The sequence below is a fragment of the Macaca fascicularis genome, chromosome 16 (assembly GCF_037993035.2).
Source record: "Macaca fascicularis isolate 582-1 chromosome 16, T2T-MFA8v1.1".
NCBI lineage: Eukaryota > Metazoa > Chordata > Mammalia > Primates > Cercopithecidae > Macaca > Macaca fascicularis.
The window spans coordinates 60,427,153-60,455,065 of NC_088390.1; the positions used below are offsets into that span (position 1 = coordinate 60,427,153).

Here is a 27,913-nt window from a genome sequence, read left to right on the forward strand (position 1 = left end):
CTTTTATACCCTCATCATCCATAAGAATACCAGACATGTAAAAAGTGCACCACAAATATTTGCTGACTGAATTAGTGATGAGAAAAATGTAACAGAAAAAGATAAAACTCACCTGTACTACCATTAAAAACTATAGAAATAAAACTAGCAGGCCAGGCGTGGTGGCTCACACCTGTAATCCCAGTACTTTGGGAGGCAGAGACAGGTGGATTGCCTAAGGTCAGGAGTTCGAGAGCAGCCTGACCAACGTGGTGAAACCCTGTCTCTACTAAAAATACAAAAACTAGCAGGGCGTGGTGGTCGGCGCCCGTAATCCCAGCTAGTCAGGAGGCTGAAGCAGGAGATTTGCTTCAACCCGGGAGGCGGAGGTTGCAGTGAGCCGAGATCACGCCATGGCACTCCAGCCTGGGCAGTAAGAGTGAAACTCTGTCTCAAAAAAAAAAAAAAAAAGGTTGCTAATAAAAGCTAAATAACAGAATAACAGGCCAGGCACAGTGGCTCATGCATGTAATTCCAGAACTTTGGGAGGCTGAGGCAAGAAGACTGCTTGAATGTATGAGTTAGAGACCAGCCTGAGCAACAGCTAGAAACCCCATCTCTACAAAAATTACAAAACATTAGCCGAGTTGTGGTGGCATACACCTGTGACCCCAGCTACTCAGGAGGCTGAGACAGGAGGATCACTTGAGCCCAAGAGGCAGAGGTTGCAGTGAGACAAGATCATGCCACTGCACTCCAGCCTGGGTAACAGAGTGAGACTCTGTCTCAAAAAAAAAAAAAAAAAAAAAAATGGCTGCATAAGGCCTGGCGTGTAGCTCATGGCTGTAATCCCAATATTGTGGGAGGCCGAGGCAGGCAGATAACTTGAGCCCAGGAGTTTCAGACCAGCCTGGCAACATGGTGAAATCCCGTCTCTACAAAGAAATACAAAAATCAGCTGGGTATGGTGGTGTACACTTGTAGTCTTAGCTACTCGCGGGGCTGAGGTGGGAAGATTACCGGAGCTGTGGAGAGATTTAGGCTATAGTGAGCCATGATCGCACCACTGCACTCCAGCGTGGGTGACAGAGCAAGACCCTCTCTGCAGGGGGGGGGGGGAAGGTCAGGCACAGTGGCTCATGCCTGTAATCCCAGCACTTTGGGAAGCCGAGGAGGACAGATCACGAAGTCAAGAGATCAAAACCATCCTGGCCAACATAGTGAAACCCCATCTCTACTAAAAATACAAAAATTAGCTGGGCGTGTTGGTGTACGCCTGTAATCCCTGCTACTTGAGAGGCTGAGGCAGGAGAATCACTTGAACCTGAGAAGCGGAGGTTCCAGTGAGCCAAGATCACGCCACTGCACTCCACTCCGGCCTGGGGCCTGGGCAACAGAGTGAGACTCCATCTCAACAAAAAATAAATAAATAGGCCGGGCGCGGTGGCTCAAGCCTGTAATCCCAGCACTTTGGGAGGCCGAGACGGGCGGATCACAAGGTCAGGAGATCGAGACCACAGTGAAACCCCGTCTCTACTAAAAATACAAAAAATTAGCCGGGCGCGGTGGCGGGCGCCTGTAGTCCCAGCTACTCAGGAGGCTGAGGCAGGAGAATGGCGGGAATCCGGGAGGCGGAGCTTGCAGTGAGCCGAGATCGCGCCACTGCACTCCAGCCTGGGCAACAGCGTGAGACTCCGTCTCAAAAAAAGAAATAAAAAAATAAATAAATAAATAAATAAATAAAATAGATACATAATTCATAAAAGGATACATAATACACAATTAACCATGGTTGCTGCTGGGGCACAGTGGCACACAATGGCTCACACCTGTAATCCCAATTAGCTATGCATGGTGGCGCATGCCTGTAGTCTCAGCTATTTGGAAGACTGAGGTGGGAGGACTGCTTGAGCCTAGGAGGTCAAGGCTGCAGTGAGCTATGATGGTGCCACTGCACTCCAGACTGGGCAACACTGTGAGACCCTGTCTCTAGACACACACACACACACACACACACACACACACACACACACACACACAAATGGTTACCCCTGGGGAATGAGGTGGGGAGAAGACTTACTTTTCTTTTAAACTCACTTTAAGATAAATAGAAAATTGTATTTTAACTTCCCTTCCCAGCACAAATACTAAAGCAACAGTTTAACCTCCATTTCCAGTCTGAAATTAAACCATAGGCCTATTCCTATAACTGTCTTATTTTAGTAAAACAGAAGTGGGTGGAAGAAAGATATGTCACTGAAACACATGAAACTGAGAGACTTGAGTCTACTGTAAGAACAGCCAAGGAGGTTGATGCTCAAGTTTCCTTAACTAAAATAATGGTAACAATTCACAGAGATTGTGCAGTTCAACTCAGTTGCTGTGAATGAAAGCTACAAGAAAGTTTACTGAACTAGTTCTCCATTAAATTTTGCTTAGGCAGCCAGGCGCAGTGGCTCATGCCTGTAATCCCAGCACTTTGGGAGGCCGAGGCGGGCAGATCACGTGGTCAAGAAATCGAGACCATCCTGGCCAACATGATGAAATCCCGTCTCTACTAAAAATACAAAAATTAGTTGGGCATGGTGGTGTATGCCTGTAGTCCCAGCTACTCGGGAGGCTGAGGCAGAAGCATCGCTTGAACCCAGGAGGCAGAGGTTGCAGTGAGCCGAGATCGTGCCACTGTACTCCAGCCTGGCAACAGAGATTCCGTCTCAAAACAAAACAAAACAAAACAAAAAAAAGAAAACTCATCAGTTCTGCCGGGCACGGTGGCTCACACCTGTAATCCCAGCACTTTGGGAGGCCAAGGTGGGCAGATCAAGAGGTCAGGAGATTGAGACTATCCTGGCTAACACAGTGAAACCCAGTGGCATGCGCCTGTAGTCCCAGCCACTCTGGAGGCTGAGGCAGGAGAATCGCTTGAGCCCGGGAGGCAGAGGCTGCATTGAGCCGAGATCGCGCCACTGCACTCCAGCCTGGGGGACAGAGCAAGACTCTGTCTCGAACAGGAAAAAAAAAAAAATTAAAAACTAATCAGTCTAGGGATGGGTGAGGTGCCTCTCTCCTGTAATCTGAACACTTTGGGAGGCCAGGACAGGCGGATCACTCACTGTGAACAGGAGTTCGAGATCAGCCTAAGCAACATGGTGAAACTGAGTCTCTACAAAAAATATAAAATTTAGCTGGAAGTGGTAGCGTGCACCTCTAATTCCAGCTACTCAAGAGGCTAAGGCACAAAAATCGCTTGAACCCGGGAGGCGGAGGTTGCAGTGAGTTGAGATCACATCACTGTACTCCAGCCTGGGTGACTGAGTGAGACTCCATCTCAAAAAAAAAAAAAAGAAAAATATATATATACACATACACACACACACACACACACACAGATATATATATATATTTTTTTTTTTGCTTAGACCTCAATCTTATTTCCATTTTTAAAGAGTACCATTAGCATAAAGCATAGTAACTACCTAAGTACTATGTGACTGGTTAGGAACTTTCAACCTAAATGTGTATCCATTTGTAATTCCACAAAAGAACACTATTTCCAATAAAGATTATGTGGAGCACATATATTCTCCCCTACTTCCCAGACTGATATTGCATTGAATCCTGTGCTTTCCTGTTCTTAACTCACCTCTGAAGAAATACTGTTTCTAGGAATACTGACCAAACATCAGCCATCTGACAACAGCCAGAACATGTAAAGAAAAGAATAAAACTGTATGCTTGCTAGGTATGTAGTACAGGTGTACCCTGACTTACGATGATTTAACTTAAGATTTTTTGACGTTACAATGGTGTACACGTAATATGCATCAGTAGAAACTGCAATGAGTACACATACAATCATTTTATTTTTCACTTTCAGTAATCATTAAGTTACATGCGATATTTAACATTTTTATTATAAAATCAGCTTTGTGTTAGATAATTTTACCCAACTGCAGACTAACGGATTCTGAGCATGCTTAAGGTAGGTGAGGCTAATCTATGATGTTTGGTAGGTTAGGTGTATTAACCGCACTTTCTTTTTTCTTTTTTTTTTTTTTTTTGAGACAAAGTCTCGCTCTTGTTCCCCAGGCTGGAGTGCAATGGTGCAATCTCGGCTTGCTGTAACCTCTGCCTCCCAGGTTCAAGCGATTCTCCTGCCTCAGCCTCCCAAGTAGCTGGGATTACAGGCACCTGCCACCACACCTGGTTAATTTTTGTATTTTAGTAGAGATGGGGTTTCACCATGTTGGCCAGGCTGGTCTCGAACTTCTGACCTCAGGTGATCCGGCTGCCTCAGCCTCCCAAAGGGCTGGGATTACAGGCGTGAGCCACAGTGCCCAGTCCTTTTTTTTTTTTTTTTTTTTTTTTTTGAGACAAGGTCTCACTCTGTCATACAGGCTGGAGTGGAGTAGAGTGGCATGATCTTAGCTCACTACAACCTCCACTTCCTGGACTCAAGCAATCCTTCTACTTCACCCTCCCAAGTAGTTGGGACTACAGGTGTGCACCAACATGCCCAGCTAACTTTTAAATTTTTTGTAGAGATGAGGTCTCACTATATTGCCCAAGCTGGTCTTGAACTCTGGGCTCAAGCGATCCTCCCACCTTGGTCTTGCAAAGTGCTGGGGTTACAGGCATGAGTGACCGCACCAGGTCTTAACTACTACATTTCCAACTTACAATACTTTCAATTTATTATAGGTTTATCAGGGCATAGTCCCATCTGTATTATAAAAACTAAAAAGGTAATGTGATGAGTTAATTACATATTTTATTTGAATATATATTTGATAGTCGTTAGAAGGATCAGCGAGATCTTGACCACAACTTCAGAACGACATTTATTGAGACCATTTATAATGCAAATTTCACATTATTAAAATAATAAGTAATTTAAATGCTTGAGAAAATGGTATTATTTTTTCTTGGTATTCTTTCTATATTAAAAACTTATTTTGACCAGGCATGGTGGCTCACACCTGTAATCCCAGCACTTTGGGAGACCAAGGCAGGCAGATTGCTTAAGCTCAGGAGTTTGAGACCAGCCTGACCAACATGGCAAAATCCCATTTCTACCAAAAATGTGAAAAAAATAGCTGGGCATGGTGGCACACGACTGTAATTCCAGCTACTCGGGAAGCTGAGGCACAAGAATCACTTGAGCCTGGGAGGTGGAGGTTGCAGTGATCCAAGATCGCACTGCAGCCTCCAGACTGTGCTCCAGCCCAGGCAACAGAACAAGAACCTGTCTCAAAAAAATAAAAAGTTGCATTTTTTGTTGCTTAAAAAAATAAAATCTGCCGGGCCCAGTAGCTCACGCCTATAATCCCAGCACTTTGGGAGGCTGAGGTGTGTGGACTGCCCGAGGTCAGGAATTCGAGACCAGCCCGGCCAACATAGTGAAACCTCATCTCTACTAAAAATACAAAAAATTAGCTGGGCACGGTGGCAGGCGCCTGTAATCCCAGCTACTAGGGAGGCAGAAGCAGGAGAATCGCTTCAATCCGGGAGGCAGAGGTTACAGTGAGCCGAGATCGCGCCATTGCACTCCAGCCTGGGCAACAAGAGGGAGACTCTGTTTCAAAAAAAAAAAAAAATTAGATCTACATTTGAGAAGCTTCTTTTATATAACCCCAGTCAACTGTGACTAAGAATACTGAATAATAATGAAGTTTTTTATCTTCCTGCAGTTACTATTCATGATAATGTACAAGGAAAGTTATAGTATTAAAGAAAAGTTTTAACCAGCCCTAGGAGAATTCCAAGATATATCAGGGTGCTTTTCTACAAGTAGGTTGCAAAAATAAGTTGTGATAGGATGTTGTTTAACATGACCTTCTTTCCTTTACACGAAAGACATGCAAAAATTTTCAAAAAGCTTGGCCGGGCGCGGTGGCTCAAGCCTGTAATCCCAGCACTTTGGGAGGCCGAGACGGGTGGATCACAAGGTCAGGAGATCGAGACCATCCTGGCTAACATGGTGAAACCCCGTCTCTACTAAAACATACAAAAAACTAGCCGGGCGCGGTGGCGGGCGCCTGTAGTCCCAGCTACTCGGGAGGCTGAGGCAGGAAAATGGCGTGAACCCGGGAGGCGGAGCTTGCAGTGAGCTGAGATCCAGCCACTGCACTCCAGCCTGGGCGACAGAGCGAGACTCCGTCTCAAAAAAAAAAAAAAAAAAAAAATTTTCAAAAAGCTGATAAGGATGAATGTCAGGACACAGCATTGACAACGCAGTGCTCTTTTTAAAAAATAAACGCAGGCCAGGCGCAGTGGCTCATGCCTACAATCACAGCACTTTACGAGGCTGAGGCAGGCAGATCACAAGGTCAGGAGATTGAGATCATCCTGGCTAACACGGTGAAACCGCGTCTCTACTAAAAATACAAAAAATTAGCCAGGTGTGGTGGATGCCTGTAGTCCCAGCTACTCAGGAGGCTGAGGCAGGAGGATGGCGTGAACCCGGGAGGCGGAGCCTGCAGTGAGCCAAGACCGTGTCACTGCACTCCAGCCACGGTGACAGAGCGAGACTCGGTCTCTAAATAAATAAATAAATAAATAAATATATGAATGAATGAATGAATGCATCTTTAATGTCTGTGTTTAATCATGTCATAGCTTTACTTTCTACATATCAGAGAAGGAAGAATGACCCATTTCTGGGGGTGGGGTGGGCGTAAAAGCTGGCTGATCCAGATGTCAACTTAACAATTTGGTGCCAGATTCTCATCTTAGGAGACATTTATTCACATTTGCCTAACAATGAGTACAGTAATAGCTGCAGTATAAATTCCAGACTGAAACACTACTAAATTATTACTGTTCAACTAGATTAAAATTCATAGGCATTCCTGTTTAATAAACCCAATATAAAAAACTGAATCAGGTTGGGCACAGTGGCTCACACCTGTAATCCCAGCACTTTGGGAAGCCAAGGTCCAGGAGTTCGAGACCAGTCCAGACAACATGGCGAAACACCATCTCTACAAAAAAATACAAAAATTGGCCAGACGTGGTGGCTCACACCTGTAATCCCACCACTTTGGGAGGCCGAGGCAGGTGGATCACCTAAGGTCACAAGTTCAAGACCAGCCTGACCAACATGGTGAAACCCCGTCTCTACTAAAAATACAAAAATTAGCCAGGCGTGGTGGTTGGCACCTGTAATCCCAGCTACCAGGGAGGCTGAGGCACGAGAATCATTTTAACCTGGGAGGCAGAAGTTGCAGTGAGCTGAGATGGCGCCACTGCACTCCAGCCTGGGTAATAGAGCGCAAGACTCCATCTAAAAAAAAAAAAAAAAAAAAAAAATTAGCCAGATATGGTGGCACGCACCATGTAGCCCCAGCTACTGGGGAGACAGAGGTGGGAGGATGGCCTGGGCCCCAGAGATTGAGGCTGCAGTGAGCCCGGATGTCGCCACTGCATTCCAACCTGGGTGATAGATCAAGACCCTATCTCAAACAAACACACAAAAACTGTATCAGATGAATAAAGAGATCATTAGTAGGCCAAGTACAGTGGCTCACGCCTGTAATCCCAGCACTTTGGGAAGCTGAGGCAGGTGGATCACGAGGTGAAGAGTTCAAGACCAGCCTGGCCAAGATAGTAAAACCCTGTCTCTACTAAAACTACAAAAATTACCTGGGCGTGGTGGTGGGCACCTGTAATCCCAGCTACTTGGGAGGCAGAGGCAGAGAACTGCTTGAACCCAGACAGAGGTTGCATTGAGTGGAGACGGCTCCACTGTACTCCAGCCTGTGTGACAGAGCAAGGCTCTGGCTCAAAAAAAAAAAAAAATCATTAGTTGTATTCTTCCCTCTGTAAAAAGATTTTTCCATTAAATAAGTTCCTCTAAAGCATTTAAAATTTATTTGCAGTTCGGTGCAGTGGCTCATTCCTGTAATCCTAGCACTTTGGGAGGAAAAGGTGGGAGGATCACTTGAGACTAGGAGGTGGAAACCAGCCTGGGCAACTAGTAAGACCACCTGTCGCCAAAAAAAAAAAAAAAAAAAAAAAAAAAGAAAGCAGCAGAAGCAGAAGAAGGAGAAGATGAGAAGGAGAAGAAGAAGAAATAAAGAAACAAGCAGGAATCGAAAGCAGCATATAGGATAATAATACAAAGTCTAACTGGCTTTTCTTCAATAGCAAATGCAAGCAAAGAAATCTAAGAACATTGGCAATAAACTATCTAATCTCTCTCCAGAGAATCACAGAATTTCCATGCTAGAAAGAAACAGAGTTGAGATAATGTAGGTCCAGAGAGGTAACTTACCCAAGGTCCCACAGACACCAGCAATACTAGAACTTCACTAGAATATGTATAATACACACACACAAACACACAAATTTATATAAATTATAAGAGCACATTTTGTTTCATAGTTCAGAACTAGTTCCCTTCATAAAATCCTGATGACATCACCTTAAAGCTATCATTGTCTCCTTATCCAAATTATTTTCAAAATAACAACATCAAAAGATACAGATGATCTGGTTCAAAAAAAGATGGAGGCCGGGCGCGGTGGCTCAAGCCTGTAATCCCAGCACTTTGGGAGGCCGAGACGGGCGGATCACAAGGTCAGGAGATCGAGACCATCCTGGCTAACCCGGTGAAACCCCGTCTCTACTAAAAAATACAAAAAACTAGCTGGGCGAGGTGGCGGGCGCCTGTAGTCCCAGCTACTCGGGAGGCTGAGGCAGGAGAATGGCGTGAGCCCGGGAGGCGGAGCTTGCAGGGAGCTGAGATCTGGCCACTGCGCTCCAGCCTGGGCGACAGAGTGAGACTCCGTCTCAAAAAAAAAAAAAAAAAAAAAAAAGATGGAAAAAACATTCCAACAGAGAACTCTGGAAAACCCTGCAGCTAAGATTTAAATCATTTATTTGCTACAAACCACAAATCCCTTCTCCCTTTCTTTTTCTTTTCCCCAACCATCTCTAAAAAGGAAAAAAAAAAAAAAAGGGCCGGGTGCAGTGGCTCACGCCTGTAATCCCAGCACTTTGGGAGGCCAAGGCGGGTGGATTACAAGGCCAGGAGTTCGAGACCAGTCTGGCCAACGTGGTGAAATCTCATCGCTACTAAAAATAGAAAAAATTAGCTGGGTGTGGTGGTGTGGTAATTGTAGCTATCAGAAGGCTGAGGCAGGAGAATCCCATGAACCCAGGAGGCGGGGGTTGAAGCGAGCCGGGATCACGCCATTGCACTCCAGCCTGGGCAACACTGCGAGACTGAGAAGAAAAAAATTTAAAAAGGAAAAAAAACAAAGATAACAGCCAGGTGCGGTGGCTCATGCCTATAATCCCAGCACTTTGGGAGGCCAAGGCAGGTGGATCACCTGAGGTCAGGAGTTCGAGACCAGCCTGGCCAACATGGTGAAACCTCATATCTACTAAAAATACAAAAATTAGTTGGGGATCATGGCGCGTGCCTGTAGTTCCGGCTACTCAGCAGGCTGAGGCACCAGAATCACTTGAATCCGGGAGGCGGAGGTTGCAGTGAGCGAAGATCACTGCATCCCAGCCAGGGCGACAGAGTGAGATTCTGCCAAAAAAAAAACAAAAAACAAAAAACAAAAAACAAAACTGGTTCTTTTTCAATAACTGCAATTCAGTATACAGTGTGTTGGCTCTGGCTTTTCTTGGACCTATAAAAAAAAGGGCAGCATGTACAAAAAATGCTTTACATTTAAGAACCTATCCTAATCGAAAAATTTTAGTTTCATTTTTGCCTTCCTGCCACATGTAATTCCTCACTCTGCAGATACTAAAGCAAACATGAAGTGCCCACAATAGCTATACCTAAGGTATCTTTTATTATTGCAAATTAAAAGTAAAACTGAGGCTGGGCCAAGTGGCTCACACCTGTAATCCCAGCACTTTGGGAGGCCGAGGCAGGTGGATAATTTGAGATCAGAAGTTCAAGACCAGCCTGACCAACACGGTGAAATCTGAATTCTATAAAAAAAATGTAAAATTTGGCCGGGCGCGGTGGCTCAAGCCTGTAATCCTAGCACTTTGGGAGGCCGAGAGGGGGAGATCACGAGGTCAGGAGATCGAGACCATCCTGGCTAAAACGGTGAAACCCCGTCTCTACTAAAAAATACAAAAAACTAGCCGGGTGAGGCGGCGGGCGCCTGTAGTCCCAGCTACTCGGGAGGCTGAGGCAGGAGAATGGCCTGAACCCGGGAGGCGGAGCTTGCAGTGAGCTGAGATCCGGCCACTGCACTCCAGCCTGGGCAACAGAGCAAGACTCCGTCTCAACAACAACAACAAAAAAAAATGTAAAATTTGCCAGGCATGGCAGTGCATGCCTGTAACCCCAGTTACCTGGGAGGCTGAGGCAGGAGAACCACTTGAACCTGGGAAGCAGAGGTGGCAGTGAGCCGGGACTGTGCCACTGCACTCCAGCCTGGACAACAAGAGTGAAACTCCATCTCAAAAAAAAATAAATAGGCCAGCGCAGTGGCTCATGCCTGTACTCCCAGCACTTTGGGAAGCCAAGGCGGGCAGATCACCTGAGGTCAAGAGTTTGAGACCAGCCTGGCCAACATGGCAAAACCCTGTCTCTACTAAAAATAAAAAAATTAGTTGGGCATTGTGGCGGGCGCCTGTAATCTCAGCTACTTGGGAGGCTGAGCCAGGAGAATCACTTGAACCCGGGAGGCGGAGGTTGCAGTGAGCTGAGATCGCACCATTGCACTCCAGCCTGGACAAGAAGAACGAAACTGTGTCTCAGGAAAAACAAATAAATAAATAAATAAACAAATAATAAATAAATAAACTGAGAATGCTTCCCCAGTTTTCACTTTGAAATGTATTCTCCACTTGATGAGAAAGTCACACCAGCAAACACCACACTGGTTACTATATTTCATTAAGTTTGGGCCAGGATTTTATATATATATTGCCAACCTTCACTTCCATTTCTGGAAGTGTTGTTAGATATAATTTCTGTCTTAGCACCAAAGTAAAGCCTAAGATCAACTTAATTACTCACTTACATGGAATTGGATTTCCTTTTTTGTTTTGACCAGAAATTCCTGGGATCAAGGACAAAAATGACATATAAATTCATTTTATTTCCACCTGACTACAACTGTTAGATAAGAGGCTTATTAAAAGAGTATCATAAAATCAGTTTGAGGATACATGATTAGGGAATAAGTAGGTTACTTACTTAGAGCTATAATTCACATGCTTAATAAATAATTATTTAATCTTTACTAAATACCCAACAAAATCATTATTTTAAGAGAAACAGGCCGGGCACGGTGGCTCACGCCTGTAATACCAGCACTTTGGGAGGCTGAGGCTGGCGGATCACGAGGTCAGGAAATCGAGACCACCCTGGCTAACATGGTGAAACCCTGTCTCTACTAAAAAATACAAAAAAATTAGCTGGACGTGGTGGCGGGCACCTGTAATCCCAGCTTCTTGGGAGGCTGAGGCAGGAGAATGGTGTGAACCCGGGAACCAGAGCTTGCAGTGAGCCGAGATTGCGCTACAGCACTCCAGCCTGGGCGACAGAGCAAGACTCCATCTCAAAAAAAAAAAAAAAAAAAAAAAAAAAAAAAAAACAAGAGAAACAGTCTTCAAAAGCTAATGCAAATTTGGTTTGGATTTATCATATTAAATACATAACTTTGTTTTTTATAAAAGTTATACAAAGGCAAGACGAATTGAGCACAAACACTATTGCACAGTTCAATATCACCACCTATTGTTAGTTGCTGTTAAGTAAAAATGTTTTATATATCTAATGGATCCAACTATATTAAGACATAAAACTGTAAAACCACAGCTGGATGCCTTGGCTTTTCTGAGTCAATATTTGGATGGGAGGGGTCTGATCTAAGAATTGGTTTAGTCTCACTAAGTCTGAAGACCAAGTAGGAAAACAGTGTAAAGACAACTATGCACAAGTAGCTAAATTTGGTCACTTTAAGGGCATTCTTTCTTCTCCCTCCCTCCTTTGGATTTTCCTGGTGTCATGGAATATTTTATTTTGAACATCTAAAAATACCTTTCCAAAACCACAATACTAGTTAGATTACTGAAACTTTTTTTTTTTTTGAGACGGAGTCTCGTTCTGTCGCCCAAGCTGGAGTGCAGTGGCGCGATCTTGGCTCACTGTAAGCGCCGCCTCCCAGGTTCACACCCTTCACCTGCCTCAGCCTCCCAAGTAGCTGGGACTACAGGCACCGGCCACCATGCCCGGCTAATTTTTTTTTTTTTTTTGTATTTTTAATAGAGACGGGGTTTCACCGTGTTAGCCAGGATGGTCTCGAACTCCTGACCTCGTGATCAGCCCACCTCAGCCTCCCAAAGTGCTGAGATTACAGAATTTTTGCTTTTTTATTTTTTTAAGATGGAATCTCACTCTGTCACCCAGGCTGAAGTGCAGTGGCACAATCTCTTTGGGAGGCTGAGACAGGTGTGTCACCTGAGGTCAGTAGTTCAAGACCAGCCTGGCCAATATGGCAAAACCCCATCTCTACTAAAAATACAAAAATTAGCTAAGCATGGTGGCGGGTGCCTGTAATCCCAGCTACTTGGGAGGCTGAGGCAGGAGAATCTCTTGAACCCGGGGGTTGCAGTGAGCCAAGATTGCACTATTGCACGCCAGTCTGGGAGACAAAAGCGAAACTCCTTCTCAAAAAGAAAAAAAAAAAGAAAAAAAAAAAGAAAAAGAAATGACCAAGGTTACAGTTAGTTGCTGGCAAAAAATTAAGATTAATATCCAGGTCTTGCCGGGCGTGGTGGCTCACACCTGTAATCTCAGCACTTTGGGAGGCCGAGGCGGGTGGATCATGAGGTCAGGAGATTGAGACTATCCTGGCTAACACAGTGAAACCCGTCTCTACTAAAAATACAAAAAAAATTAGCCAGGCATGGTGGCGGGCGCCTGTAGTCCCAGCTACTCAGGAGGCTGAGGCAGGAGAATGGCGTGAACCCGGGAGGCAGGGCTTGCAGTGAGCTGAGATTGCACCACTGCACTCCAGCCTGGGCAACAGAGCAAGACCCCAGCTCAAAAAAAAAAAAATCCAGGTCTCTTCACTCACAATGTAGTATGCTCTTTTTGTCATGCCACATTTTAAGATTTTTGTTATTTTGTTGTTTGTTTGTTTGAGACAGAGTCTTACTCTGTTACCAGGCTGGAGTGCAGTGGCGTGATCTCGACTCACTGCAACCTCTGCTTCCCAGGTTCAAGCGATTCTCATGCCTCAGCCGTTGGAGTAGCTGGGACTACAGGTGCACGCCACCATGTCCAGGTAATTTTTGTATTTTTAGTAGAGACAGGGTTTCACCACGTTGGCTAGGCTGGTCTCAAAGTCCTGAGATCAGGTGATCCGCCCGCTTTGGCCTCCTAAAGTGCTGTGATTACAGGCGTGAGCCACCATGCCCAGCCAGATTTTTGTTACTTTGGATAAAATGAAGCAAGTAGGCAAACAAATATTACATGCTAGGGTTACAGGTTGCATGTAATATTACAGATTTATAAGAAAGGCAGTGAGGTGTAATGAAAAACCATAATGAACATGGATTCAAAATACCCAAATTGGAGCATATCACTTTCTAACTTACGGGTTCTTATCTCCAGGCACTGTTTAAACTGTAAAATGGTATCTGAATGTCAGTCAATGTTACCACTATGATTATTTTTTAATGTTAGGCTTTTTAATAAACCCATTAAGACAGAATTTGCCTCCAACAGTACTATATCCTTATAATGAAACCACTAAGAGTATGACAAACTGAAGAGGCTTAACTGAAAGAAACCTAAGCTTGGACTCAAGTGCTAGCCTAGATATTTAAACACTAATCTCACTAAGTGTTAAGATAATGTCAATTATGGGGCTTAAAATGAAGGTGGGCAGGTGTGGTAATCACGCCTGTAATCACAACACTTTGGGAAGCCGAGGAAAGGATCACTTGAGCCCAGGAATAGCAAATACAAAATAAAATATAATGGATGAACTTTGGAAAAGCTCTTTTCCAAAAATTTTATAGACTTCTTGCTAGTTATACTAAAAACAAAGCAGGATGACAGTGGAGTCAAAAAAAAAAAAATGCAGATTGGAATCCTGGCTCCCCCACTTACTAGCTGTGCAATTTGAACACCTTACTTAACCTCTCAGGCCTCCAGTTTCCTCAAGTGTAAAACAGAATAGTAAAACTAGAGGTAACTAGCCGGGCGCAGTGGCTCACGCCTGTAATCCCAGCACTTTGGGAGGCCAAGGCAGGTGGATCACCTGAGGTCAGGAGTTCGAGACCAGCCTGGCCAACATGGTTAAACCCCGTCTCTACTAAAAATACAAAAATTAGCCAGGCGTGGTGGTAGGCGCCTGTAATCCCAGCTACTCGGGAGGCTGAGGCAGTAGAATCGCTTGAACCTGGGAGGTGGAAGTTGCAGTGAGCCAAGATCGCACCACTGCACTCCAGCCCGGGGACAAGAGCAAGACTTCATCTCCAAAAAAAAAAAAAAGAAAACAAAACAAAAACTAGAGGTAACTGAGGTAAAACATCTGGCTCAGTGTCCGGCATGCAAGAAGTGTTCAATAACCATCATTAAATTTGAAAGAAAATTACTAAAATTTGCTACAAAGTTTACTATAATAAAAAATATCTGAATGGTAAGTTTTAATTAAGTGACTAACACAATTCAGCACATACTACATTAACCTACAAGGGTTATTACTATATACATTTAATGCCCAGGTGACACAGCAAGGAAAACATGAATTTTCACATCTCTCAATCTCTTAACTAGAGACTCTTTATTCAGTAGTCATCTACTTTGGCTATTCTACAAGATGCTACACATCTGGCTAACAGGTACTCGCCCTTGTTGTTGTTGTTGTTGTTGTTTCTTTTGGAGACGGAGTCTCTCGCTGTGTCGCCCAGGCTGGAGTAAAATGGCACAATCTCGGCTCACTACAACCTCCACCTCCTGGGTTCAAGCGATTCGCCTCCTGCCTCAGCCTCCTAAGTAGCTGGGATTACAGGCTCCCACTACCACGCCCAGCTAATTTTTGTATTTTCAGTAGAGACCAGGTTTCACCAGATTGGTCAGGCTGGTCTCGAACTCCTGACCTCGTGATCCACCCACCTCGGCCTCCCAAAGTGCTGGGATTACAGGCATGAGCCACCTCACCTGGCCTCTTGGTTTTAACTTAAACATCTTTTTTTATATATATAGCTCTAACCCAGAGTGGGAGATTTAAGGTGTGTGGCCTCCAGTTACAACATACAAAAGCATACCTATAAAACGATTTCAATGAACCAACTATCTAAAATTCATAGAGCTGCAGTTATTTTCTCCAAGAAAAACACATCTTATACAGCCATAATTTTAAATTAGCTATTATGTGATATAAACATTTCATGCATCCACAAAAATTCTCAGTGAGAGATCTGCTATCTGCTTACAGTTGTAAAATTATCAGTTCTTTAAGAAGCAAAGACTGTAATTTTGAGGATTTAAAATATCATTTGATGTAAATGTTTAGATCTGCTTTATTTACGTATCTTTTATTGACTGAAAGTAAATATTTAAAATATTTTCAACATATAAGCAGTAAGTTTATTTACTACTTTCTAAGAAGCCAATTACTAATTGTCTCAGTCCTTGTAAATTAGGTCAATAAAGAGGCAAATGGTTTTAAGATATACTCAATGAACTTCATTAACACTATCATTTCTAGCCATTCTCATCTGTATTCTGGCATGGAACACATCACATTATACTAAGTGAATAGCTTTTAGTTTATAAACAAACACTTATTTAATCATGAAACCATCCAAGAAGGATTCCCCTCCTTATTCTTTTTTTTTTTACCTTCTCAGATCATATTTAGAAAGCTTTAGTTGCCAGCTACATCAGCTACAAGTTAAAAAGAAACCTCTTAATAAAGCAACAAATTTTCTTAGCACTTTATTATAGTATGCCACCCCTACAGAGACTGTAAATTAAAATATAAGAGAATTATAAAGATAGAAAATAGCAATGTAATTTTAAAGTACACACAAGAGAATACTTTCCAACAATTATTCAACCTAAAATGAATAGCAAACTGATAAAGAGCTAATTCCACAGGCAAAAGACTGTCCCCGACTCAAATCTTCAGTATCTGGAACTGCCTTTCAAGATTCCTGTTAACTGCTGAATATCTATTCAGTAATTTTAGTGACATTCTGGATTTTTACAGTACTACTGAATACGAAACCACCGTAAATTAACTTTAGTGGGGCTCTGTACATGAGGGTCATCCAATGTCCTATTAAAAACCAAATAATATATTCCATAATATCTTCTTCTAGTGATCAAGTTAAATACTAAAACTCTAAGAAGGCCAATTCTTTGATTTCCTCCACTCTTCGAGTACAACAGTAACACTGTAGCTCTGAACTTACACTCACCTCAAACACTTCCTATCTTGACCTTCGTGGATCAATTCAAATTATTTTCCAGTTCGCATAATAAGAAATCAAAGAATAGATTAAACTGACAACCCTTAAAAGTTTTCACTCTCTGCACCTACTTGTCCAGTTTCTTAAACTTTTGTCTCGCCGTCTTACAATTTCATCTCTCAAATGGAGATGAAGAAAAACACCGAGTGAGATTGTCCACTGAGCTGTGAGTGATCCCAGGTCAGCCTGGTTCTCTGCCAGAAACGACCAGGTGACATTTACTCTTCCTGTAGAAGTTTCTTTCTCTTGACCCTCAAGGAACCTTCCAGAATATCGTTACACTATTATAATTCATCAGTAGTTACAATACTTCACTTCCCAAAGGAATCTCTTCCCTGCACGATGACTACTCTCTAAAGACGCTTTCAAGACCTTCCACTCCTCAACTCCAGGACAGTAAACCTCCCTCGCTAGAGGAGAAAAAGTTCCTAAAAAACAGACCGGAATGGATTTGCTGAACTTTCGTTCCAATCTCACAGCATGTAGACATCCAAGGGTTCCCAGAAACAATGAGCTACAGAAGTACAGACTACACGGGGAAAAAGAGGAAGTATCAGAACAATACCCAAACCAAACACAGCACCGAAAACCCGTGGTCGCCTCTATCATCCCAGACTACCGCCCCCACTTCCCTAGTTTCACCAAGGTCTCAAACTTGGAGAAATGGCATCCATCCCCTAATTTCCTCCCTCAATAGACAACAAACGCGTCACGAAGAAAGTGGCAGAGAGAAAAGCAGCAGGCTCTGGTGGACCGGAGCCGTGATGGCTGGGTAGAAGGAGGCAAGCCAAGGGTTGTGTCAAGAATGGAAAGCTGAGCGATCCTGGGGGAGGGGGGAATTAGGGCGCCCAAGCTAATCCCCCGCCGGGGCCCGCCGGTGGGAAGAGACGGGGGGCGAACCGGCGAGGGGACTGGGGGCAGCCGGCTGCCGGGTCGCAAGAAAGGGGAGAAGAGTCTGGCAGCCCCGCCAGTGGGTGGGTGACGGCGCCCGCCAGGGAGGAGGCTCCGTCCGGGGCGGACGTTTTGGGATGAGAGAGCGCGACCCGTCCTCCTCACGCCGCCTGAGCCCCCCAAGCTCACACCTCAAATCTGCTCTTGGTCACTCCGTTCACGTCCCTCCTCATGGGGCCGGCGGGTGCGGCCCGGGCCGGGCTCTGCGGCGAGCGGAGTGCAGACCTGGGGCCCAGGACAGGCCCGGGAGTTCCGGGATGGGGAGTGGGTGCCGAACGGGTGAGGCCGGGGCCGTGGGACGGGAACGAGAGACCTCTCGGCTCCGGCTGGGCCTCCACCACCTCCCGTGGCGCCAGCGGCCGCAACGACTGCACGTCGCTAGCTCGGCTCTCTCCTCAGCCTCAACTTCAACCCAAAACAAAAACACTCCCCACCTGCCAGCAACGCCGCTGCTCATTGGACAGAGCCGCCCGGGCCTCGGAGCGCCGGGGAGGGGGAGGGGCGGGAGGAGGAGGAGCGCGGCGGCGGCGCGAGACCACCCCTCCCCCACACGGGGCCGGCCCTGACGGTGCGCCCAGGAGCATCCGGAGCGCGGCGGCGGCACGACCCCCTGCGCCTCCGAGGCAGGCTAGCCCATCGGGAGAAGGCGAGGCAGGGAAGTGCCTGTGCGTGTGGAAAAGGGGTCTGTGGGGTGGGTGCGAGTGCGCGCGTGCTCGCGGACCGGCGAGGGAGAGTAGAGCAGGACTGCACTCTGCGCGGGGCCCCTCTTCTGCCCCTTGTCCCCCTCTCCTCCCTCCGCGGGCAAACAGGCACGCACCCACCTGCACAGAACCTCAGCCTCTGCCCGCGCCCCCAACTCCTCGTTACTTGTTCCCCAGAAGCCTGTAAGCACCCTTCCCGGCCACCCAGCTCCCTTCCCCTGTCACTCACTGTCGCCTTGAACCCAAAGTGCAGCAGGCGGTCCCTGCTCGGAGCCATTTTCCTCCTCTTTCTGGATGTGTCTAGATTGGGGCAGTGCGGCTGCCGCCGCCGCCTCCGCGATTGCCGCCGCCGCCGCCGCCTCCCCCACCCGAGTGTATTACATTACGGGGTGCTGCAGGGAGGCCTGGGGGGCCGCTGCCGGACCCTTGTCTCCCTGTGCATGGCTCGGGAGGGCGAGGGCTGGTTGCGCTGAGCGGCAGGCCGAGTGCCCGCCCTGGTCCGGGGATGGCTGCGGAGCTGCACCTGGGGCCGGGGGTCGGGGGTGCAGGGCCGGAGCCTGGCAACCTTTCCTTTGGCCGGGGGAGGGGCGCGCGTCTGTGGGGGTGGGGCGGGCGAGACCGAAGGGCCTTTGGTTTTCCCTGCTCGGCCGCCGCCGACGCCCAATGGGCTGCAGAGCCTGCCTGTCCGCCAGTTAGGGCGCTGCTTGGTGAGAGCCTCGGCCTGACGTCATTTTGGCGGGAGAAACAAGCGTGTGTGAGCGAGTAGGCGGGGGCGTTTTCCCGATGGAAAGAAACACTTCATCATACTCCTGGGCTCCTCGTATAGAAGCTGATCTGTGTCATCATATTATATTGTTTTAACAAGTCTGACCTTCAAGGTCTCAGAATTTATGACCAAATTTCCACGAAGGAATAACCCAGGATTTTGTAGTTGTGTTGCTTCTTCTACGAACAACAAACTACAAAATCATGTCCTAAGCGTGAACTATTAGAAACTGTATAATAAATTCCAGCAGTCCTGGCAGGAGCAGCAGCACTGCTAATTGTATTCTTCCAAAGCAGTTATGAGTTGGTCTTCCTCACACCCCTTTTAATTAGTGGTTTTAGCGACTGACTTGTTATGCATCTAAGAAATTAACAAGAGCAACAAGTGCTGCAGATCTTTAATAGGTGTATTTTAGCTGGAGGGCATATTACCAAACTCTTAAAGCACTGTACATTTTTTTTTTTTTTTTTTTTTTTTTTTTGAGACAGAGGCTCAACTCTGTCGCTTAGGCTGGAGTGCAGTGGCACGATCTCGGCTCACTGCAACCTCTGCCTCCCAGGTTCAAGTCTCCCCAAGTAGCTGGGATTACAAGCGCGCCGCACCGCGCCTGGCTAAGTAGAGACGAGGTTTCGCCATGTTGACCAGGCTGGTCAGTAACACTTGACTACAAGTGTTCTCCCACCTCGGCCCCCAGAATGCTAGGATCTTTTTTCTTTTGTAGAGATAGGGTCTCCCTATGTTGCCCAGACTCGTCTGCAATTCCTGGGCCCAAGTGATCCTCCAGCCTCCTCCCAAAGTCCTGAGATTACAGACCTCATGTGAGCCACCACGACCGCCCCCCCCCCCCTTTTTTATTAATCCTAGAGGGGGCTTCGTAAAACCAGGGACCTAGCTTAAGAAAAACTCATTCTCAGGCCCACAAACCCAGGTCTGTCTTCTCCTCCTGTTCCAGGTACTTTTAATGTTTTTGCTTAACTTCAGCCAGTGGAATAAAAAAGCTTTTCCATTCTGTCTCATGTAAGAGCTGTTTTCTCCCAGCAAAAACTACTGATGCATTTGGTGAGTAACACTGGCAAAGGGTAGAAAAACTGGCCTACAGATTAATAGAACGAAGGCAAGTTTCACAGGTCTGTCAGTTACCCATTCCAGTGGACCCATTTCAAGTAGTAATCAGGGAAGACATTTACTTTTGACTGACTCTTTAAAATTGACTGGAGTTTTGAACAAATGAAAAAAGTATTCAAAGTCTAAAATTTTATTACACACACGCAAATTACTTTTTATCAAAGAAGTTTATTTGCATGTAAATAAACAGGTTATTTTGTAATGTTTCGGGAAAAAAAATCCCACAACAGATTTCATCTACTTTCAAAAAAATGAAAAACCCCAAAGTATTTACAGAACGGCCATATGCGCAGAAAACCAAATTTGAAAGATTTTTTTTTAAAAAAAGACCCTCCCCAGCTGCTCCTGATGTACATTTTTAAACTCAAAATTTTAAGCTCAGTTCTTATAGCTGAACATGTTTCCCAATCTAGCTTCTGAGATGTTAAGTACTTCCTGCCCCTCCAAAAACTAACTCAAGGATAGAAATGTATGGGGGGCAAGGAGGGGAGAAGGAAAAAAAAAAAAGAGACTGCCCAAGGATTGTGAATAATGTTTCCTATACTGACATCTTTAAGTGACTCCACTGTGGATACTGTATGACTCACTGGCTTCCTGAAAGGGCTTCTGAGAATTCATGATATTGCTGCACTTAATTTTCCGATCTAGGCCTGAAGAAGGAAAATCTTTCAAGAGTCACCAACCTCAAGCCTGGTTTTGGCAATTATATCCTGCGTTGTTTGTCCCCACCACCCCACCCCCCACCCACTAAAATACTTCTGTTTTAAGACACATTGACATTGAACCTGAAATCTTCATGTACATCAGAGCAGGTTATGACCAAGAACCCCTAATGTTATAAGCCAAAAGACAGAAGAGGAATCAGGTCAAACTGAGAATACGTAAGACACCAGCAGCAGAAGATAGGTAGAAGTTGACTTCATGTCCTTGCCTTCTTTTGAAACAGAAGAATGAGTACACCTAGACAGGAGGGAGGTGTCCCAGGCTTGGTTTATTCTGCCTCTTCTCCTCCACCCTGTGGAGAAATGCAGTGCTCCCTGGTTCTCAGGCAGGGTGAAGCAGTTTAGCCCCGGCTCCCTGTTAAGCAAGTTCAGATGCTGGGTCAGTGTGGGGGTGAGCCCATCGACAATTCAGGGGCTTATCCTTCATCCAGATCCTAACTCGGGATTCTTTGATCTGGGATGAAGACAGAAAGAGAGAAAAGCTTCCCAGTTTACTCATTTTGGTATTTGTTGGCCCTGCTTGGGGGAGCTGAGCCCCTGATACTATTCAGTACATTCCCCATAAGATTTTCCCCACCCAGAACAAATTTTAAAAACCACGTAATTTCTTTTTTTTTTTTTCCTGCAGAAACCAACTGGATAGGATTCAAAACTAGGTGACAAACTCGTGAGAAATCCAACCTGGCTGAATGTCTGAGAGGCTGCTACTGTATCAACATCACAAGATAAAGCACTCTGGTATCACCTGCCCATATCCTCCTTAGTGTCACCCAAGACATTTGACTCTGATATGGTAACTGATAACTTTTCTTGCTCCACTTTGCAATGTTTTGTTTCCTACATCTTATTACCTTGGGACACAAAAGTGGCAGAGTTGTTGAGAGCTGATGACCATAAAAAGGAGAACACTAGAGGAAATGAGACAGGAAAGAAAGCCAAAGCTGATTTTCCAACTCTATGCTGACTCCAACCTGCAGAAAGAGCTGAATATAGAAATCTTCTTCCATATATGATGAAGTCACTCCACTTATGACATAACACACAGAGGAATCACCTGGCATTTTTTTTTTTTTTAAACCCAGAAGAGTTGTGCTGGGGACCATGCCCCATCCCGCTGATACAGATCCTGAATGGAATAATCAGGAATGGCACAGTGCAGGTGTCAATATCAAAGTAAGGCCGCAGAATTTTTGAGAGGACCCTCCAAAAACTGAGAACTTCTGTTGCACTCAAAACAGTCTCCTGGATTTCTATATTTTTATGTGAAGGGCTCTTATTGATGTCCTCCAGAATCCAGACTCAGACCTATTTCTCCAAAAAGGTCCAATTGGGTTGCTACATAGTAGCAAGGGTTTATCTTCATGCTCACCTAGCATTCCAGGCCCCCATTACTTCAAGTGAGCTTGAAATTGTTTTAAGTGAACTATGGCTGCGGATTTGTTACTGTTTTATCTCAGGGAGCATACTGTGGAGTGATTTAAAGTTTGGACTCCTTCTCCTTGTGATGAAGAGAAACAGTGAGTCCAGCTCTTAGGAATGGCATCAGTTCTCCTGCAAACAAAATGCTGGGATGCAGACTTTTGGCACATTGTGGAAACAGGAGAACTATTAATTCTGTAATGGTTTTCATGCCACCGGGTCAGGAAGGCTGTCACTAAACCTTACTGCATCTGAAAACGTGTTTACATCCCAACAAGCCACCTTAGTTTTTTTTTTTTTTTTTTTGAAAGGAAAATGAGATTACAAGTCAATACCTCCACAGGGAGGTAACTCCTAATATTCCTATGATCTCTGAACCCTATTTAAACCCTCCTAAAATAAAAATATCATTTTGGTTTTTCTATTAATTTAACTCTAAAGGCGGGCTCTGACCAATCTGCTTGGGCTTGATGCTATAGTATTAGCACAAGCTACAAGCTCCCTACCACCATATAAGCCTTGCTCTTCGGCCTCCCATCATTTTGAACCCTAAACCTCATAGATTTAGAACGAAACACTGTATAAAAACAAACAGATAAAAGGTTAAAATATTACAAATAAATAGCTAAAATAATCTTCCCTCCCCCAGTCACTCCTAAGAAACAGACACCAAACATTACTTAAGTGTCCAAAATGACCAAAGTCCTTCATTTGCCCATGACTCAAATGGACAACTACCCCAAAGTTGAACAACCTTCATGCAAATGCATCAAGGAATGTATTGCTTTTTCATTTTCTGCCCAGCCCTTCATATACATGCACTAAAATGAGTTTAAAACATGGCCTAAAAATGGAAAAAGGGAGAAGAAAATATATATGAATATTTCCCACAAAACTGTTTCCCCCCCTTCCCTCTCCCTACACCCCTCCCACCCCCCTCCCTTTCTTAAGCAAGTATTTTAACTTTTTCTTTCTGGCACAGGAACAAAGACTTCTTGGTAACCAGAATCAAACACTGTGGTTTCTTTAATAGGGTCTGGATATGCCTTTCTAATTCACCCAGCTCGATGTCAAAGCCATGCCATTTAGGATTCTTAACCAAATCAGACCTGTCTGACTCACCCCTTATGGTGGTTTGCCTATAAACTTATCAATAGTTTCTTTTCTCTGGCCCTGTTTCTTTTAGGAAATAAGGTTCCTAATTCCCAATCAGGGCCACATCCATAAGATCATCATCTTCCTCCCCAATCATAAAGTCTGGGCTGAGCCTTGAGGGTCTATCTGCAGATAAGATTGTGTTACTTGTCATAGACAAGGACTGGTCTGAAGAGATGGGTGATTTGGACCAACTCTCTGGCTTGATGCTATGAGATTTTTTCTTGTCTCGGTCTTTGTCCCGGTCTCGGTCCCTATCTTTGTCTTTTACTTTCTTCTTTTCCTTTTTGTGCTTCTTATGTTTCTCTGTGCTGTATTCAGGAAGTGGTCGGATACCATCATCTGAGCTGGGACTATTCTGATAAGATTTCTCTGCTATGGAGGAGCCTGACTCACTTTCACTGTCCAGATTCTGGGGGGTATATGCTGGTGACTTACTATGGCTAGGAGAGCCACGCTCATGCTTTGGAGTGGAACCACTGATGAGTGGAGAGCCATAGTTTTTAGAAGAAGCCATCTGAGGCCTAAGCCCTTCTCCACTACTTTCCCCAGGTTTCTGCAAAGTCACTTTGGCTTTAATGCTGGGGGAGCCTCCATCATGCTTACTGATGATAATTTTTGCCACACCTGTGCTCCCCACATTTTTTGACTCTGAGGTCTTCTTAGAAGAATCCACTGAACTCCCAGAGGTGGAAACCTTTGATTTGTCTTTATCACTTTTCTCACGCTTGCCCTGAAACTCTCCTCCTGACATGTTATGTTTAGAGGACATAGGATGGCTGGAAGAATTTGTGCTCACCCCCATCTGGCCGTCCAGTGGGTCTTCACCCCCAGGGCCACTGGTGACAACCCCATGCTTCAGTTTATCTATGACAGCTGTCAAGGACGGCTTCTTATTTCTGCTGGGAGATTTTCCTTTGGAACTCCCATGCTGGTTTTGAGAGGATGACATGGAAGAGCCACTTGAGGAAAAGGAGGAGGAAGATGCTGTACAAGAATTAGATGATGGGGGAGTTTTCTGGGACAACGAGCCTGAGGATCCTAACCCTGAAGATGACTTCATGCCAGAGCTTGAACTAGTTCCAGACATATGAGAACCACCAGAACCTGAACTGATAGGGGACTTGGCTTTAGAGGATGGAGGAGTTCCAGGAACAGGCTTCATTGGAGAGGCAAGCTTGTCAGAGCCTCCAGGTGGCCTTGAATGAGAAGGGGATATGTTTGGTTTACTTAAAGAAGGATTCATAAGTGATGATGGCTTTCCTTGAGGTTTCATCTTGGTGCTGCTAGAGCCACTGCTCAGTCCATGCTTGGTAATGGGAGAGGAGCCTGGCTTCCCCCCAGACTGGGATGAATTTTTGGACTGGCTAGATCCAGAAGACCCCTGGCTAGCATACATACTGCTGCTTAACTTGGAACTTGATGAGCCTTCTGATTTACTGCTTTTCATCTTCCCTGAGGTGGAAGCAGAAGATGAGGAAGAAGAGGAAGAATGGCTATGGTGGCTTTTGCTGCCTGAGGAAGACACAGAACCACTGCTGGTATACTGACTGTGAGAGGAAGGCTTGCCCACCATCACTGTTCCCTTAGGAATCTGAATAGTGATTTTGGGAATGGGTGGTGTGGCAACACCTGGGGGAGTCTGAGATCTTCCTGAACTGCCTGGAGATTTAGATCCACCTGTACTGGTAGGTGGGGTAAAAGGTCGGTTAGAAGAACTATGAGATGGAGACTTTCCCTCAGTGTCTGCTTTCTTCCTCTTTGGAGGCTTGTCTTTGCTTTTCCCATCATTAGAAGGGGTCCGACTGCGTTTCCCTGGTTTGCTGTCTAATCCTGGCCCCGCGAGAGTACTATTACTGGTGCCATTGCCTTCCTTTACCCTCTTTTGAGTCTTTTCTTTCCCTAAGTCCCCAGTGGTCATTAAAGGTCCCTGACTACCACTGTGATGCTCCATAAGATCTGCAGGACCTAAAGCTTTGCCGGCTACTGATATAATACTGAAATCAACTGTGTCAGCTTGGTTATTGGCCTTAAACTTGGTCTCCCCATTATCACCTCCAAGCATTGGCACCCCCAAAGTATTTAGTGCCTGAGATGCAAATCCTTTGAAATCATCATTATCCCCACTTTGGCTGCTTTCATCAAAATATTCTTCTCCAAAACCACTTTGGCTCTGGCTGTTCAATAAATCAGGATTGAAATCTACTCCATCATGAAAAAAATGATTGGTAGGAGAATCACTACTGGGGCTTCCAGCAGCATCTGCAATAAGATCAGCTGGATCAGTGTATGGATTTTCATTATTGTTAGTTTGAAAGACATCAGAGTCAAAGAGGGTACTCTGAGAATGCCCAGAGCTTGAAGAATCTCGAAGAGGGGTGCCAATAGCTGGGCAATCATCACTAGTGCTGGGAAGTTTAGAAGCTTCTTCTGCAATGTCTGAAAGGATGTCAGTTACATCTGGGCCAATGCTGTCTGAACTGGATAGTCGGACCATCCTTTGAATACTGGGTTGGGGGTGAGGTACTGGTTGTGGGTAAGTTGTTGGGGGAGTGCTACACTGGCTTGGAGCTGGAGTGATGTGTGGTGTATCCAGTGTGTCAGCTGTCATGTTGACATCAAAGATAGGGTTCTGTGAGTCAACATCCATTGAAAATAGCTCCCTCTGAAAGTCATCTTCAGTCTGGTGCTTTGGTTTCTCGGGTGGTAATCTTGATGACTTCTTTTTCTTGGTCTTGTTGCTCCCCGAGCATATTTCCATCCGGGGTGAGCCGGAAGAGGAGTTCTGCCTTTCTAAAGGGCTGCTTCCATAAAGGGTTGAGAAATCCTGGGCAGGATTATCTTTAAGAAGGTTCATGAGCATCGGGTGGTTCTTGGTGTTGCCGGCCATCGAAGAGACAGGTGGCGGCGTGTGATGAGGAGGGGTCGGACTCGAGCCAATGGTAGACCCCCCGTTCCCTGTGATTTGCAACAAACTGGTAAGAATTGGGTTCTGAGACACCTTGCTGAAGTCCTCCCCATGGCCCACCGACTCATGCCGATCTTTGATGCTCATGCTCATATTAAACAAGGTGGTAATGGGACCCCCCGGAAAGGTGTTGGTTGGTGTAGTGGTACCACTCATTGGGTTGTTGCCTGTGGTCATGCCATACCCTGGGCTGCTAGCCGGGGGCAGGTTCTTTTTCACCATGTCTTCAACTGTCTCTGCAATGAGGGACAGTGCTGGGGTGTCGGCCTGAATGGTTTCAGCTTTCCTCCGAATAGCCCTCATCGTCACAGGGATGGACATACATCTGCAAGATAAGGAAGAAAACAAAGTTAATATTTCAATAGCTGCTGAATGAGACCTGAGATTTAGATAAACCATCAGAGTTCTGCAGTAAGCAGTTTCCAGGTAGGGCAAATCGTATAAGGCAAAAATAGTTCTATCAAATACCAGAGCTTTGGGTAAATACATTATAAAAATCTAACCCAACATAAAATTGTCAGTCTCTTATGAATCACACAACAAAAGCAAACTATAAACAAGAGTCCAAATAATTGAATTTCAAACTGAACTAAAAGAAAATTGGTAATAATGGAACTCAGAAAATGCCTCCTTAGGGGCCAGTCGCAATGGCTCACGCCTGTATTCCAGCACTTTGGCAGGCTGAGGCAGCTGGAACATGAGGTCAGGAGATCGACACCATCCTGGCCAACATGGTGAAACCCCATCTCTTTTTTTTTTTTTTTTTTTTTTTTTGAGACGGAGTCTTGCTCTGTAGCCCGGGCTGGAGTGCAGTGGCCGGATCTCAGCTCACTGCAAGCTCCGCCTCCCGGGTTTAGGCCATTCTCCTGCCTCAGCCTCCGGAGTAGCTGGGACTACAGGCGCCCGCCACCTCGCCCGGCTAGTTTTTTGTATTTTTAGTAGAGACGGGGTTTCACCGTGTTAGCCAGGATGGTCTCGATCTCCTGACCTCGTGATCCGCCCGTCTCGGCCTCCCAAAGTGCTGGGATTACAGGCTTGAGCCACCGCGCCCGGCCAATGAAACCCCATCTCTACTAAAAATACAAAAATTAGCTGGGTGTGGTGGCACGTGGCCTGTAATCTCAGCTACTTGGGAGGCTGAGGCAGGAGAATTGCTTGAACTAGGGAGGCGGAGGTTGCATTGAGCCAAGATCATGCCACTGCACTCCAGCTTGGTGACAGAGCAAGACTCTGTCTCAACAACAAAAAAAAAAAAAAAAAAAAAGCCTCCTTAGGTCAGGCGTGATGGCTCACTCCTGTAATCCCAGCACTTTGGGAGGTCGAGGCGGGTGGATCACTTGGGAGTCAGGAGTTTGAGACCAGCCTGGCCAACATGGTGAAACCGTGTCTCTACTAAAAATACAAAAAATTAGCCAGCCGTGGCGGTGTACGGCTGTAATCCCAGCTACTCAGGAAAGGGAGACAGGAGAATCACTGAAACCCAGGAGGCAGAGGTCGTAGTGAGCCAAGATCGTCCCATTGCACTCCAGCCTGGGTGACAGGGCAAGACTCCATCTCAAAGAAAATGTCTTCCTTGGGGGCTTCATATGGCAATTACAAGGATACATAATTTATTTTAATTAAGGAACCATTAGAAAAATCTTGGCTGGTCAGAGTG

At 45.5% G+C, this 27,913-nt stretch overlaps 3 protein-coding genes across 28 annotated transcripts in view; 1 reads left to right on the top strand and 2 right to left on the bottom strand.

Annotated features, from left to right (window-relative positions):
* Positions 1-18,455, bottom strand: part of FBXL20 (F-box and leucine rich repeat protein 20) — a 172,991-nt gene extending 154,536 nt beyond the window's left edge. For 12 of the 19 annotated variants that reach the window (XM_074019488.1, XM_065531467.2, XM_074019482.1 and 9 more), the window contains exon 1: positions 17,532-17,819. Coding sequence is in view for 16 of the 19 variants with exons in the window: in XM_065531467.2 (XP_065387539.1) it covers positions 17,532-17,573 (42 nt within the window). In the remaining 3 variants the exon portion in view is untranslated. Of the gene's footprint in view, positions 1-7,623; positions 7,758-17,531; positions 17,820-18,330 lie in introns of those variants that run through there. The other 7 variants (XM_065531468.2, XM_065531469.2, XM_065531466.2 and 4 more) reach the window with 3 other exon arrangements.
* LOC141408731 (uncharacterized) lies at positions 17,572-22,558 on the top strand. Its single transcript, XM_074018134.1, has 3 exons — positions 17,572-17,679; positions 17,783-19,926; positions 21,343-22,558. Exons 1-2 carry the CDS (start codon positions 17,572-17,574, stop codon positions 18,572-18,574), a joined length of 900 nt encoding a protein of 299 aa, XP_073874235.1. The 3' UTR covers positions 18,575-19,926; positions 21,343-22,558.
* The window catches only part of MED1 (mediator complex subunit 1), a 50,846-nt gene continuing 43,077 nt past the window's right edge, over positions 20,145-27,913 (bottom strand). For 5 of the 8 annotated variants that reach the window (XM_074019474.1, XM_074019473.1, XM_065531461.1 and 2 more), the window contains one exon: positions 21,319-26,581. In XM_074019474.1, the coding sequence (XP_073875575.1) occupies positions 23,332-26,581 (3,250 nt within the window). In that variant the 3' untranslated portion in view covers positions 21,319-23,331. Of the gene's footprint in view, positions 21,169-21,318; positions 26,582-27,913 lie in introns of those variants that run through there. The other 3 variants (XM_074019475.1, XM_074019477.1, XM_074019476.1) reach the window with 3 other exon arrangements.

Bases quoted from the DNA above. Each gene is read 5' to 3' on its own strand.
- LOC141408731 (XM_074018134.1), top strand. From the start codon at position 17,572: ATGGGGCCGGCGGGTGCGGCCCGGGCCGGGCTCTGCGGCGAGCGGAGT. The intron at 17,680-17,782 runs GTGAGGCCGGGG...GCACGTCGCTAG, and splicing joins GGGGAGTGGGTGCCGAACGG to CTCGGCTCTCTCCTCAGCCT.